The sequence below is a fragment of the Cetorhinus maximus genome, chromosome 1 (genome assembly GCF_964194155.1).
Source record: "Cetorhinus maximus chromosome 1, sCetMax3.hap1.1, whole genome shotgun sequence".
Lineage (NCBI taxonomy): Eukaryota > Metazoa > Chordata > Chondrichthyes > Lamniformes > Cetorhinidae > Cetorhinus > Cetorhinus maximus.
The window spans coordinates 39,799,977-39,815,644 of NC_135879.1; the positions used below are offsets into that span (position 1 = coordinate 39,799,977).

General features: G+C 39.5%; 1 protein-coding gene across 11 annotated transcripts in view; it reads right to left on the reverse strand.

The window, feature by feature from the left end:
- kiaa1109 (KIAA1109 ortholog) overlaps nt 1-15,668 on the reverse strand; it is a 533,049-nt gene that overhangs the window by 232,474 nt on the left and 284,907 nt on the right. For all 11 annotated transcript variants that reach the window (XR_013576358.1, XM_078539938.1, XM_078539971.1 and 8 more), the window contains 4 exons: nt 10,337-10,487; nt 7,392-7,544; nt 5,091-5,331; nt 1,098-1,243 (listed from right to left, as the gene is read on the reverse strand). Coding sequence is in view for 10 of the 11 variants with exons in the window: in XM_078539938.1 (XP_078396064.1) it covers nt 1,098-1,243; nt 5,091-5,331; nt 7,392-7,544; nt 10,337-10,487 (691 nt within the window). In the remaining variant the exon portion in view is untranslated. The remainder of the gene's footprint in view (nt 1-1,097; nt 1,244-5,090; nt 5,332-7,391; nt 7,545-10,336; nt 10,488-15,668) is intronic.

Here is a 15,668-nt window from a genome sequence, read left to right on the forward strand (position 1 = left end):
CATGATTACCACAGCAAAATACATACCCCTAACCTCGTAGGGGTTATAAATTTTTTTCAAAACATATTCCACATAAAACAAGAATGTCTAGGTTGTTAATCTGAAGTATCACAAATACATAGTACGTTTATTATTTTGTTTAAGCATCAGAATTGTTCCCCAATGATTTACCCTTCCGGCATGCTTCACCCTAGGCCAGGGGTGGGGAACCTAAGGACCATGGGCCGAATCTGGCCCATTGCTCAATTTTATCCAGCCACAGCAAGATTTCTACAAATATAGAGCCATGGCAGTAGTGCCTTCAAAATAGCATTTATCATCATCATTACGAATTTGTTTTGGATAAAAGCGTCAGCTAAATTACCATAATAATATTTAACAATATGATATTCAAATTCAGCCATTGCATGAAAACAGCAGGTGAGTTGAACGTTTCTGTATTCTCTCTAAAAAAAAAACATTAAATTAAGTTGATTTTTATGTGTGTGAATGGCCTGTGATAAGAAAAAGGTTCCCCACCCCTGCCCTAGGATGCAGTACATTTCTTTTGGTCAGAAGTAGAATATTCAAATACAACATTAACTCTTACAGAACCACAGATGTATGGGCCCAAGAGATATTTTAATACTTAATTAAATGAAAAAGAACATACAAAGAAGGTAATCCTATTTTCTTCCAAATTTAGTATCCTCCATTGTAACCTAATTTTGTGGTAACTATGAGGAGAAAGGTGCCCTTTCTTTTCAGACAAAAAACCTGCAGACCGAATAAATACACAAAACTGCAATTGTCCACAGCTATAAATCTAACAGTAGTCTTGCAACATATATGTGAATGAGGAAAATAATAGAAAATATTCCTGAGATTAGCATAAAGGTGCAGTAATCAAACTACAATGTTGAACTTCAGAACAATTAATACAGACTGTTACATCAATTAAGAACTGAAACCCTGATGACAGATTTAAAAGTGGATTTGTAAAATTGTAGACAGAAATTAAATAATTTAAGATGACATTATAAGTCATGATAGATGAATAAATCTGTATGATATGCACACTCAATTTGTTATATCACAAGCATTGTGCTTTCACCTACTTTTATTTTAAGTGTGGATTCATGTGCATGAGCATTTGTTTTGGATAACTTTCTCATGATGTCAGAGCCAGTTACTGGTCCGGAGGAGATGCCACCCGCTGGTGGACGGCTACTCTCTAACAGCATGGTGTGTTCACTAACTGTAGCTGCAACAAAAGGCAAATATTAATGAAGAAACCTTCAATTGAAAAGGCTGTAACTATCCAACATGCATCCAGGTTAAATGCTGCAGTCTATAGTGCAAAAGCTAATGAAGGAGTTTATTTACAAAAATGCCTTCTAGTCTCTTAACAAAAGAATTATTTTACTATAAAATGCCATCAAAAACACAGACAACAAACAAATATATGATGCCACCACCAAACACATCTTCCCTTCACCCCCCCTGGCGGCATTCCGTAGGGATCGTGCCCTCCGGGACACCCTGGTCCACTCCTCCATCACCCCCTACTCCTCAACCCCCACTTATGGCACCTCCCCATGCCCACGCAGAAGATGCAACACCTGCCCCTTCACTTCCTCTCTCCTCACCATCCAAGGGCCCAAACACTCCTTTCAAGTGAAGCAGCATTTCACTTGCATTTCCCCTAACTTAGTCTACTGCATTCGTTGCTCCCAATGCGGTCTCCTCTATATTGGAGAGACCAAACGCAAACTGGGCGACCGCTTTGCAGAACACCTGCGGTCTGTCCGCAAGAAAGACCCAAACCTCCCTGTCGCTTGCCATTTTAACACTCCACCCTGTTCTCTTGCCCACATGTCTGTCCTTGGCTTGCTGCATTGTTCCAGTGAAGCCCAATGCAAACTGGAGGAACAGCACCTCATCTTCCGACTAGGCACTTTACAGCCTTCCGGGCTGAATATTGAATTCAACAACTTTAGATCTTAAACTCCCCCTCCCCCCATCCCCACCCCGTTTCTCCCCCCTCCCTTTTTTTTCAATAATTTATATAGATTCTTCTTTTCCCACCTATTTCCATTATTTTTAAATCTAAAACTAAAACTTTGTTAGTCTTTCCACCCCACCCCCACTAGAGCTGTACCTTGAGTATCCTGCCTTCCATTCTTAATTAGCACTTTTCTTAGATAATATCACCACCTTCAACACCGCTTTGATCTTTTTGTCTGTGACATCTTTTGATTATCTGCTCCTATCACTGCTTGCTTATCTCCACAATCATCCCACCCTCAACTTCTCTCTTCCCCGCCCCCCCACCTTAGACCAGCTTATATTTCACCTTTCTCCTAACTATACTCAGTTCTGCCGAAGGGTCATGAAGATTCGAAACGTTAACTGATTTCTTCTCCACCGATGCTGCCAGACCTGCTGAGTTTTTCCAGGTAATTCTGTTTTTGTTTTGGATTTCCAGCATCCGCAGTAGCTTTTAGCTAAACAAATATACCATCACTCTTATTTACCAAAACTATTTTAAGTAGTCAAAAGGGAATATTTCTTCTGCAAATTTAAATTCAGCAATAAACTTGTGTGGTATAACGACAACCAAAATCTGCATGCAGACTCTCTTTCCAATGTCTTCTATAAGTGTCCATACTTACTCAAATAACCCTCATCCCTGATCATAACAAGATATTCATAACTCAAATTTTTACTACTTTAACTAAGACGCCATAGAGAAGACCAATTTTTCAGTCTATAAAGATAGATTTTCAGAAAAACAGGTGATCACAATGTATGAGTAAGCTATCCTGGAAAATAACTATAAATTGGGATTTTCCTGTTCACACATCAGGGGCAGAAAGCAACTTCTAAAAGGGACTCCTGGATTGGCTGTGGGATCCTGTGGTTTTTTTTAATCCCTTAAAGGAGGGGATGGGGGAAGAAGCGAAGTTTAGTATTTAGCAATGGAATCAGCAAAAGAAGGGGGTCAACACATACAAACACAGTATCCACATTGTTGTTTCTTGTTAGGGATACATAAACTGCTTCAGTTGGGGCTACATTCTATATATCATTCCTTCTGTATGGAAAAAAATTCCTAATTTCTTTTAGGCATTTCAATCTTATACTCCTGTTGTCTCATGCCGGGCTGACAGTAGAAGTTAAATCAGCAGTTTGTACCTACGTTATCTAATCCTCTCAACATTTGAAAAACTTGGATTATTTCTAATTCAGTCCTGTTTTCCCAATTGTGTAAGCATCTCTTCACAGCTTGGAGCCTACATCATCCTAGGTGCTCTTCTTGGAGTGTCAGCCTCAGTTGGTATCACACCTCTGAATCACAAGGTTGTGGGTTCAAGCCCCACTCTAGGGCTTGAGCACAAAATCAAGGTTGACACTCCAGTGCAGAACTGACAATGCAGTACTGACAATGCAGTACTGAGGGAGCACTGCACTGTTGGGAGGTGCTGTATTTCAAGTGAGATGCTAAACAGAGGCCCCACATGCCTGCTCAGATAATGTAAAAACCCCATGGCACTATTTCAAAGAAGAGCAGTGGAGTTATCCCTGGTGTCCTGGCTAATATTTATCCCTCAATCAACATCCCAAAAAAAGTTATCTGGTCGTTGTCACATTGCTGTTTGTGGGGGTTTGCAGAGTGAAATTAGCTGTGTGTTTCCTACATTCCAATAGCAACTACACTTCAAAAAGTACTTAATTGGCTGCTCTGAGACGTCCAGCGGCCATGAAAGGTGTTTTATACATGCAAGTCTTTCCTTTTCCTTCTTACACTCTCCCTTTCATTAAATATCTTTTGGAAAGTAGGATGCCTAAATGGCAATTAATACTTCAAAACTTGACCTCCAGTGGTCCCTAACTAAAACAACTTATTTCAACAAGCAAATATCTTTGAAATCTATGGCACACTTCAGCTTATTCCTCATCCTAATTACAAATGCCCGATTTGAGTCTGTTCCTAATAGTTTTCATTTCTTTCCATCCTATTTTTGTCAAAACACACTTCAGATTCAAATATTAATATACCAGGGGGTCTGTAAGGTTGTAGAATTTTCTGTTTTTCAAGTAGAGTAGCAATTCAGAAATGAATAATATGTGATAGTAAGTATCAACCAGTTGCATGCCAAATTATAATAAAGGCTTCATTGTAATCATGACCACACCACCACGCAAGACAGGCAGGAGAGGGTTAAAAATTTTAAAGCAGGAGACATGTCTTACGTGCATGTAGGTCATGTGAGTGCCCCACCTAGGAGGGCACTTAATTAACATATTTAAATTAGGCCCAACAATATAATTGCATATAATTAACTGTTTCTCTTTCCACAGGTGCTGCCTGACCTGCTGAGTATTTCCAGAATTTTCTATTTTTTAATTTTTGATTTCCAGCATCGGAAAGATTTTGCTTTTGTATAACTGGGGGGCCTGATTAAAACTTAACAGTTGACACATAGGATTCCTGGGGCTCAGGAAACTTGGTAGCAAATGGATGGTGGGAACTGCTGATTCCATAAGATGTGTACTTTTACAGTATTCATTAGGGACCAGGAGGAGCAGGTCGCAATCTTTCGCTGCCTTCTCCCTCACGATGAAAGCTTCCTCTCTCTCCCCAATCCAGCACACAAGAACTCATTCACTCCCACTTGTGATGGTCGACCGCCACACCCTCCAAGTCCCCAATCTCTCACTCCCTTGCCGCTCCTGATTATCAGGGCTCACCCCCAGGGTTCTCCGGTTGTGGTCTTCTGCCACTGTTAATACCGCCCGGCAGCCAGTTTGTTCATTTATAAGATGACAGAAAAAAACATCATAATTCAGTCCTGCCATTAAATTCAGCTGAACCTCCATGTTCCCAGCCTTGCCAAGTTTTATCATACGCTACCGGACTGACTCCTCACCTCCCCACGATCAAGGTCTAAATCTCTTCTCACCCAGCCGCTTCCATTTTAATCTCTTGCCTCTCATCTGCTGTTTGTATGAGCTTTTGTTTAAAACATAAAAAAAACATATGCTTTATCAATGGAAAATTGTGTTGCCAATAAAACATTTATCAAAGAAAATGTATTTACAATTACCAGCATCAAATTCAAATTCTGCCCCATCAGCACTTGTGTCACTTTGTATGGCTCCTCCATTGTCCAAGCCACAAACTTGACGATCAATCTGTGATGCTGGTTGTGGCTTTCGAAGTTGTGCCGGCTTAAGCTGTAAACTAACTCCTTTGAAAGCTGGAGTGACAACTATGAACTTCATCCACTGTCTTGCTAATGCTACCAAACCCTTTTTTAGAGTGACCAGAGCAGGAAGGCCATTGTTCTGCAACAAATAAACACAAAAAATTGCATATATTATGCAGTCTTTATTTGGATTATGTACATAAATAGACTTTGCCTTGGTAGTTTTTAAATCCTAATTTCAAGGCCTTGGAGAGAATGAGCAGGAGAGTTACCAGAATGGTACCAGGGATGAAGGATTTCAATTATAGGAAGAGACTAGAGAAGCTGGGGTTGTTTACCTTGGAACAAGGATGGTTAAGGAGAGATTTAATAAAGGTGTTCAAATAATGAGGGGTTTTGACATGAATTTGATGGGAAAAACTGTTTTACGGACAGGAGAGTCAGTAACCAGAGGGCAATAATTTAAGATAATTGTCAAAAAAAAGCCAGATGAGAAACTGAGAATTTTTTCTATTCACTCAACAAGTTATGATCTAAATGCATGGCATAAGGCGGCAGCTGAAGCAGATTCAATTGTAACTTTTAAGAGAGAACTGGACAAATACTTGAAGGGGAAAAAAATTGCAGGGGAGCAGTTTTAACTATCCTTCTCCTTCAATGAGTCAGCACAGGCAAAATGGACCATATGGCTGCCATCTGTGCAACACGCATGCACACACACAGAGGTTGGATTTAATGGCCGTGATGATGGAGCCATCCACAGACCATGAAACTGGTGGCAATCCCACTGCAGCCATTTCTAGGAACCCACAATGGAGCACAGGGTGCAGAGTCAGGAGGCTGTCCCCCTAATACTGACACTCCTGAGCCTGCAGGCAGACTGCCAGGCAAACCAGGCCACCTATTCATGTGGCATGGATGCCCCCACCCCGGCAGAATACCAGCGACAGCAGGATGAGACTCTTAAGTGGACCTTAATTGGTCAGTAACAAATCAGATTTAAGATAAATGACAAAATAACAGGGAGAGAGGAGATGAGGAGAATTTTTTTTTAATTTAAGTCATTTTTTTATGAAATAGAATGCACTGCCTGAAAAAAATTGGATAGATACAACAGCTTATATTCATAAAGCAGCTTTAATGTAATAAAATGCCCCAAGGCATTTCAGAGGAACATTATAAAACAAATTACAACACCGAGCAACATTAAGGAGATATTAGGTCAGATGATCAAAAAGCTTGGTCAAAGAGATAGGTTTTTAAAGGTGTCTTAAAAGGATGAAAGCAATTTGGAGAGGCGGAGAGGTGTAGGGAGAGGATTCCAGAGCTTTGGGCTCAGACAACTGAAAACATGGCCACCAACAGTGGATCAACTATGATTGGCAATGCACAGGGGGCCAGAATTCAAGGAGCCCGGATATCTCGGAAGGTTGTGGATTTGGAGATTACAGAGAGAGGGAGGGGCAAGGCCATGGAGGGATTTGAAACAAGGATGAGAATTTAAAAATCAAAATGTGGCATGACCGGGAACCAACATATGTCAGTGAGCACAGGGGTGATAGGAGAATGGAAATTGTTGAGAGTTCAGACGCGAGCAGCAGAGCTTTGGATGATCTCATGTTTAATGGAGGGTAGAACATGGGAGACCAGTCAGGAGTGCATTTGAGTTTAGAGGTAACAAAGGCATGGAAGACAGTTTCAGTGGCAGATGAGCTGAGACAGGGACGAAGTAGAACGTTGTTACAGAGGTGGAAATAGGTGATCTTAGAGCTAGCAAGAATATGAGGTTGGAAACTTATCTCTGAATCAAATGCTCGCAATCTTGGTGTCACATGCTGGCTAATATACTTAAAAAGAATAATTGCAGAGTTATGGTGAACGAGCAGAGCGAGTGGGACTAATTTGATGACTCAAGAGCTGGCACAGGCACAATGGGTGAATGGAGTTCTTCTGGGCTATACGATTCTTCCTTATTTAAATACTTGCTCATGGATTAATCAAAGGGTTTGGTTGCAAAAATACAACACATCAAGAGTTCGGCAAGTCTTGAGCATTTATTGTACATTACTGAGTCTACAAAGTTCCGTTTGCTAATAAGCTAAATTAGATAACCAAGAACATTTGAATGTTTATAATTAATTCGCTTTAGTCAGCCAATTTCCACACACTTAATTCAGAGTTATTGCTGTGAATGTTTACCATAGTGGCATCCTCGATGACAGAATAGTCTGCCTGCTGCAGGTACCGATGAAGTATATTGCACAGTAAACAGGAAGGGTTTTCTTGTAGATACCGAGCTAATTTAGTAACCCTATTGTACTTGCTCTTCAATGGAAAATGTACACTCTTCCTCTGAAAGTAAATAAACCAATTAGAAAATGAAAGAATAAATTAAATAAAATATCAAAAACGCATTCTTTTTGCCAGAGTTGAATATTCAACATCAATCATCAATATTCACATGACTGCTGCCTGTACACAAAATAATATTAGTGCAAACAAACAAAATGTTTAAATCTATCTAATGGAGAGTGTGTTCTCTAGTATACGCTTATCAGACAAAAATGCGCAGTCAGCTCATGAATCTACTGCAAAGTTTGCTTGTCATATGTCATCAGAAAAAGATATACAGTGTGGTCACCTTGAGAAACAAAAGAATCTGCAGAGTGAACTTGGTTGTATCCCAGTCTATTTCTTGCCCAATGAAATCAAACTCTTTTAATTTCTAATAAAAAGCGCAGTTAAGTTGTGTGGATGATAGTAGGAAGATAGAAAGGGGCACAGAGAAAGCAAGTGGTCAAAGCCACGACAGATGGAAAAGTGTGAAGTGAGAGGTTAAGAGCTGTAGAGGTGCAAAGGGCTTTAGGTGTCCATGTACACAAATCATGAAGCTGCTACACAGGTACAAAAACTAATCAAAAATCTAATGAAATGCTGGCATTTATCACAAGGGGATTGGAACTCAAAGGTGAGAAGGTGAAGCTTCAGTTGTACAGAGTTGTGGTCAGACCCCACCTGAAGTGTTACATTCAGTTTGATCTCTGAACCTTGGGAAAGATACAGGACAGATTTACCACAATATTACTAGGGCTCATCGGGTCAAGATACAAGAATAGGCTGCATAGGTTGGTTTGTGTTCCCTTTGGTTTAGGAGGTTTTTGGTTTCGAGGCATAATCTAGTCGAGGTGCCATAATTTTCCCTAAAAATTTATCCTGAAGTTAGGGTACATATTGTACATGGCAACAAATGAAAACAGGTTTTTCAGCATTGTATTCATAAACTTTAATTTTGAAAGAAATGATCAAGAAGCTGCCAGTTAATCTTAAGATTTTTGACATTTATTTACATGTATAGAAGTCTTGAAATACTGTATCTGAATTGCTGATCTCAAGTAGTTTACACAGCTCCTCAACTGTCTTGTTGTCTCCCTCATCATCAATGTAAATGTCATCACTGCTGATATCATCATCTTCAAGTCCACATCAGCAGCATCATTATCCGAGAGGATCGCTGGCTTCTGAACCATCTATGGCATTTTTGAGCAGCACTTCTTGAACCAATGCTGGATAAGGGATGGATCAATGGCACCCCAGGCTTTGATACACTGGGCGATAAGCAGAAGGTCTGACTTTCTCAGGCTGCCTGATAGTGTAAATGCACGTGTTCTAGAATAGAGCCATTCTTTCCACTTTTGACGTATCTGCTATTTACATGGTCGGTTGCAGCTGACATCCATCACCTGCAACTGGCCTGTCATGTCTGGGATAAATACAAGATCTGCGCAATCATCATCTAGGATATCCTTGATGCATGACATTCAATGACACCTGAAAGTGCTGAAGACTAACATATGACGTTCACAAGAGGAGCGTCTGCACCACACACGATGCAACCAGTCTTTGGTCAAACCTTCCTCCATCCAATTTTTCTCATGTTCATGGATGATCATATCTTTTGGCCATGTGATATTCTTTGGGGGAGTTTTTTTGTCTGAAGATAATATATGACAACATCTTTGCCCCATCTCCACATGCCCCAAGCTTGTATTGAAGGCATTCTTTTTGTTGCCAGTTGACCTTAGGCTGAATGATTTTTCTCCTTGGATAGCAATGGTTTGACTGAAAGAAATGTCAAATGTGAGGGGTCTCTAATCCGTACTGGCAACATGGGATGCACTATAGTGGTGTTTTTTTCTCTGCTGATATTAATTACCTTAATTTCTCACTCTTTTTAGCACCTAGGTTGCCTCTATTTCTGGTATGCAACTTATGTCTTCTACTTTGAAGACAGGCACAAAATATTTGTTCAATGTTTGGCCAAGACTGTGGTATCATCCTGGGAAAGCCCTGATGAATACACTGGGTTTTAATCAGGTACGTAGAGATCCTCAGTATAATGGGTTTCAGTTCCAGATTTGGTAATGCAGTTCCATCACATTTGACAATAAAAGTGTGTCAATCTCGAGGAATGGCTGCCTATTTCAACTGCTGTTAACTCCAAAAATCTTCTTGGTCAGCCAATTTCAATGTCACTGCAACAAGGAACTTTCCTTTAACTCAGATGTGAGGCCCTTATTAACTTATTTTGGTGACTTTTGGAGGAGCTATATGATTACATATTGCTGCATTTCATCAGCTGAGATATTAACTGCTTTATTGTCACTTTTCATAATGATGGGAGGAAAGCCAAGGTAGCCATGTGGGAGAAACTTTGGCTTTACAGTTAGGATTGAGCAATACAAGTTTAGTATAAAAAGCCAAAAGAAATATGCAGCTTTATTCACAAAGTAAAAGAAATGAAATATAAACAACAAAAGAAGTCCTGCAGTGAGGCAATTTATTTTGTAAGGCTTTATCCTGTAAAACTCTGGTGGAAAATTGGGCTGTCTTATAACAGGATTGTGAATAATCACGTTCACTGCATTCAAAATTTCCACCAATGGAGTGCAGCTGCACCTGGAGGTCGTAACATGGAAAAAAAACTAACACAAGATGTCAACAGTACAACTGGCTCATGTCAAGGAATTATCCTCCATGCATTTCTTCCCAATAATAACCTGGGACAATTCCGGTGTCATGTTGAGGGTGAAAACAAAGGAAGTACTTTTATTTTGTTGAATAAGAAAAACAAATTTTACAATTACCTCTAAAGCCTCTGTCATGATGCAGCCCATCACAGCACACACACGAAGAGTTCTTTCCATTTCCAATTTATTCAAGGAGGATTTCAGTTGATCAATAGGAATAAGCCAGGCACTAATTGCTGGAGTAGCTGTGCTTAAAAGATTTAGCTGCCTGTAACAAAATCATTATTAAACTCTAACAACACAAAGCAGCTGAATTTTCACAACAGAATTTCACCATAAAAGGAGCTGTTAGCTTACAGAACCAAACTGTGTGCAGGCAATGTGCAGAAATTCAGCTGACTGAATACATTCCAAGATACAAAAAGGTACATGTTATTAGTTAGCAAAATTGGCTTTTATAACGCAAAACATGGAAATTGCATCTGCTCTGCTACTGATGTACTGATTAAACATTTACTCATGCCCCTCAAACAAGTTTAACAAAAATAAACACCAGTAAGCCAATCCTTCTACTGACCCAATCAAGTTATTTTGTAAGAATGATTTGCAGTCAGTACTATTAGATTCAATTTTGACCTTAGTTGAACATATACAATTTCTATTTGTTTAAGAAAAGTAAGATTCAAAATGTTATTCAAAAAATGTGTAACACATTTGGGCTTTAACAGCAATTCAATATTTACATTTTATTCAGTTGTGATGTCTGACAAACTGTTAGAAAGTTACCATATGTTTTCCATGCTAGTGTCAGGTTGCATGTTTTTAGTTAGTATTTTGTGGTCTTGAATAAATAAGATATTTCATACACATAGGGATGCAAGGGCTGAAACATTTATGCAAAGGAAAACATTTTGGAAGGATCTGTAAACTTCTTGTATTTTATTGTCTTTGAATACACAGTATGCCAGTTTAGAATCTGGATGTTATATTAAACCTTTTCCACATTATTAACAATTTTTTAACACGTTTTAATTCCCCTCTACATAATATGTGAAGCAAGGCATGTTAGGAACAAGGGGACTTGCCCGGCAATGTCAGAGTGAATAGCAGCTAGCTAAACTTCAGCACCAAGCTGTTTAACAACTAGGAACATTAGTCAATACTTTTCAGGTATCAGTTATGCCAATTTAACTAAAATCATAAATGAAAAACAGAAAATAATGGAAGCATGTCAGCCAGCATCTGTGAAAAGGGCAGGCAAGACATTTTGGATACAGACCTCCTCAGAATTGAAACATATTTAAACTTAACACAGAGGTGTGAAGTGATATCTTTTGATAGGAAGAACAAGGAAATGAAATATTAAATAAAAGGTACAATTCAAAAGTGGGCACAAGAACAGAGAGACCTGGGGTATAAGTGCATAAATTATTGAAGGTGGCAAGGCAAGTTGAGTAAGTGGTTAAAAAGGCATACAAGATCCTGGAGTCTTATATAGAGACAGAGAGTACAAAAGCAAGCAAGTTATGATGAATATTTATAAAACACTGGTTTGGCCTCAACTGGAGGACTGTCTCCAATTCTAGGCATCACGCTTCTGGAAAGATGTGAAGACTTTAGAGAGGAGGGCAGAAAAGATTTAGGAGCATGGCTTCAGGAATGAGAAGCCGGGGTTGTTTTCTTTAGAGAAGTTTGAGGGGAAAATTGATAGAGAAGGTCAAAATCATGAGGGGTCTAGACAAAGTAGATAAGGAGAAACTATTTCCATTATCAGAAGGGTCAAAATACACAAATTAGGATTGGCAAAAATCCAACAGCGAGATGAGCAAAAACTTTCTAATGTAGTTAGTGGTTAGGATCTGGAATGCACTGCCTGAGAGTGTGGTGGAGAAAGATTCAATCATGGCTTTCAAAAGAGAATTGGATAAGCACCTGAAGAGAAAAAAATTGTAGGGCCATGAGGAAAGGACGGAGAAGTAGGATTAGCCGAGTTGCTGTAGCAGAAAGCCAGCAAGGCTTTCTATGATTACAGATGAGCAGCATTAAAAAAAGGAACAGAACAAGTGAATCGGGTAAAGGGAAGAAAAATAAAAAAGTCCACACTAGGAAACAAATAGAATGGCCTGTAAATTATGAAGTCCAGAGCATGTGACGGTTAAACAACAGAAGTGATATTAACATGAGACAGTATAAGATGCAATGAGAGGAACTGAAGAAATAAAAAGCGTGAGTGAGCCATGGTGTTTGAATAGCTAAAAGAGTGCAGTGGAAGGTAGAAGACAAAAGCATGAAAAACTGGCAAACAGAGCAGGCTCCAGGATCCCAGGAATCCTCAGAATGCAGACTGCACCTCGGGCCCAAATCACTGCACCCCTCGAGTTCCGACATTGAGCCTCCTTCTAAAGTACCCACCCACTCTGTCCTTGCAATCTGAAGACTTGGACAGCTATCACACATTGCCAGCACCTCTTGTCAGAGCAAAAGCAGAATTGGTACATTAAGATTTGTGGTTATTAAAGTCAATGTTAAAGCCACAGGGCTGCAATGTGCCTCTTAGATAGATACTGAGCTGTTACTTGAACTTGTGCTGAACTTCCTTGGGACAATGTAGAAAACAAAAGCACAGGAAATGATACAGACTCAATTTTGTGTAAATAGAGAAAATGCTGGTAATACTCAGCAGATCTGGAAGCATCCCTGGAAACAGAAGCAGAGTTGATAATTCAGGTCAATGATCTTTCAGCAGAGTTCAATCTAGGGTCCTGCCTACTATGGTAGAATAATTTTCATTGAGAAAAATTGTATAGAGGTAGCATCGTCACATCATATGCAACAGAGACGGAAAACTGGAGGAAGGGGATGGTACCCTTACAAGAAGTTGGATGGTGAGAAGAATGATTCAGGCAGTTGAGGGAGTCAGTGGATTTGTAACAGATGTTACTAGGCACACCATTTTCAGAGACAAGATAAAGTTTAGTAAAGAAAGATGAGAATCAGAGATGGACCACGTCAAGGTAAAAGGAGACAGAAACTTTAAACAAAATTATTGAAATTATACAACATGACAGGAGTAGGACTGCACCAGTAGTCATCAACGTAAAGGAATAAGAGGAACCTAAGTAGTACTAGAACAAGAGAAATATGCCAACATATTCTGCAACAAAAAAAACAGGCATTGAGGGGATCCATGCAAGTTTAACTGGAGGAACGGAGTGCTGTTCAAGGAAAAAAAGGTGGCACAGGATGCAACAGTCAGATGTAGGTGAGGAAAGACTGGATAAAAAGAGAAAAGTGTTGGGATACGAGGAAATAAGAATGATGAGACACAAAGCAGGTTTAAACAGTTGGTCTACCAAAATAATTCCTTTGGCAGATCTTCATGAGGAGGTAAGAAGTGAGCTGTGCAGGGCTGCGAAACTGTAAAGAGGGGAGACATCTCTGGAGGGGAAAAGACCAGCACTAGCTTGGGAAATGATGGCTTGATATTCCGTCATGGGGATCACAGTGCATGGGAGAAAGTAACAGGAGGAAGGAGGAGTTGCTAGAGAGTTGGCATTCAGCCTCAGCCAGGTAGCAGCCCTGCAACCGGACAGCAACAACACTCCCTTTTAAGGAAAATCATTCCAAATATTGCTAGAGATTTGGGATTAGGCAGTCGCAAATGTTTCTGAACTCAAGTTATGATTTTCATTCAAGCTTTTTGGGAGAAGGGAAAGAGTTATATATTTATTTCCTCAGATACATAGTGAATGGATAGATATTTGTGGTTGCACCAGATAATGTATGGCAGAGCATTGGAATCCTTTCCAGTCTAAACAATGGAAAGGAATTGGATTGATTTAGTCAGCACATGAACATCACCTTGTGAGCCACACCAATCAGTCTCATTTGGTCGAGCTTGAATCCTTTGATGTCAGTTGGCAGGCAAGTCATTCACACTCCCATTGACACATGCCTCTGTTTTCATTTTAAAAATAGCAAAATTAATGCTAGGATTTACAAATTATCATGCTGCTTCTCAACAATATCATCAGTGGAGCATTGAAAAGAAAATGAAAAATTATGTTTTGTTAGGACACAGTATGCCCTTAAAGTGGCTGGCACGCTAAGAACTTCACTCATGTATTCTGGTGGATTCACATAATTGCAATGAATAAATGAAGTGTCATCTGATGAAAAGCTGATAAACGTGTTGTTTTTTAAGCCCATCTTTCTTCCAATGAAGATTTGTGCTTTACCTCAACCAAACTACGTTATTTCTTCACAAGTCATGGAGACAAGGTACATTGACTTTGCACAGGCCATCACATGCTATGCTTGGTTGGCGACACACCACGATAAATGAAAGGAACCATTTCAGACAACTTAGATATTTCTTCTCTCCCATACAGCAATAACTGACATTGACTCAGTGTCTTTCTGCAGCACTTTATTTTGGAGGGAAGGGAATAGAAGCTGAGCCTGTGTCCCTCCACTACATGGTAGTGCTCTAACACAACATCAAGTTATGCTCCAGATTTGTGACATTGAAATGTTTAGCAACTGTGAAAATTGTTCAATTAATATAAAACTTACATTAATGACTAGTATACTGCATATTCAAATGCAATTAAATATGTATGTGAATATAAAGAGTAAATAAATTTTTAACCTGACTGCCTATATGTCCAAAAATTTTAACTTTTGAAACTATTTTACATAAAAACATCTGACATTGCTACTTATAGCATAACAATTTATTTTTAGCAGCACACATCATCCTACTATATATATATATATATATATATATATATATATTCACACACATCTTAGAACTTAAAATCTATCACCATTACAAAATTGATAACACCCAAATATGCCACTTACCTCAGTATTACTTGCCTCAAATGAACATTATTCTCCTCAACATTACTCATCAGTTAATATACACTGACTGACTTGTAATTACCCAATAATTGCCTACCATGGTACTACAAGCACAGTATTTAGATTAAGTAAGGTCAGAGGGCCAAGGAATAATTGCACCCAGATGGCCAATGGCACAGAAGCAGATAGGAAGAGGGGGGTAGAGGGGTAGAAAAGTCAGGGGGCAGATAGGGGGTGGAGTTGGGGAGTCAATGTAGGAAGGCGGGGGAGCAGTTATAGATAGGGGGACAGGGAAGAAGGATACTGACAGAGGAGCAAAGGCAAAGAAAGTATCTCAATGGAGGGTGGCTGAGCTTCTCTTTCCTCAATCAGGTCTAGATTTTCCACCTTTTTGAGGGGTTGGGTAGCACTCTGTTGAGTAGTAATGCTGAGACTTATGACCAGCATTCACACACAGTTGGGATGTGAGAGAGCTGGAATTCATTTATAATTGGGAAGCAGGATAACCGGGCTTACCAGGCAGTGAGGGAGATAAGTGTTCTGGGGTATCAGCCAGAAAATACATTGTCCAGTGGGAGGCATA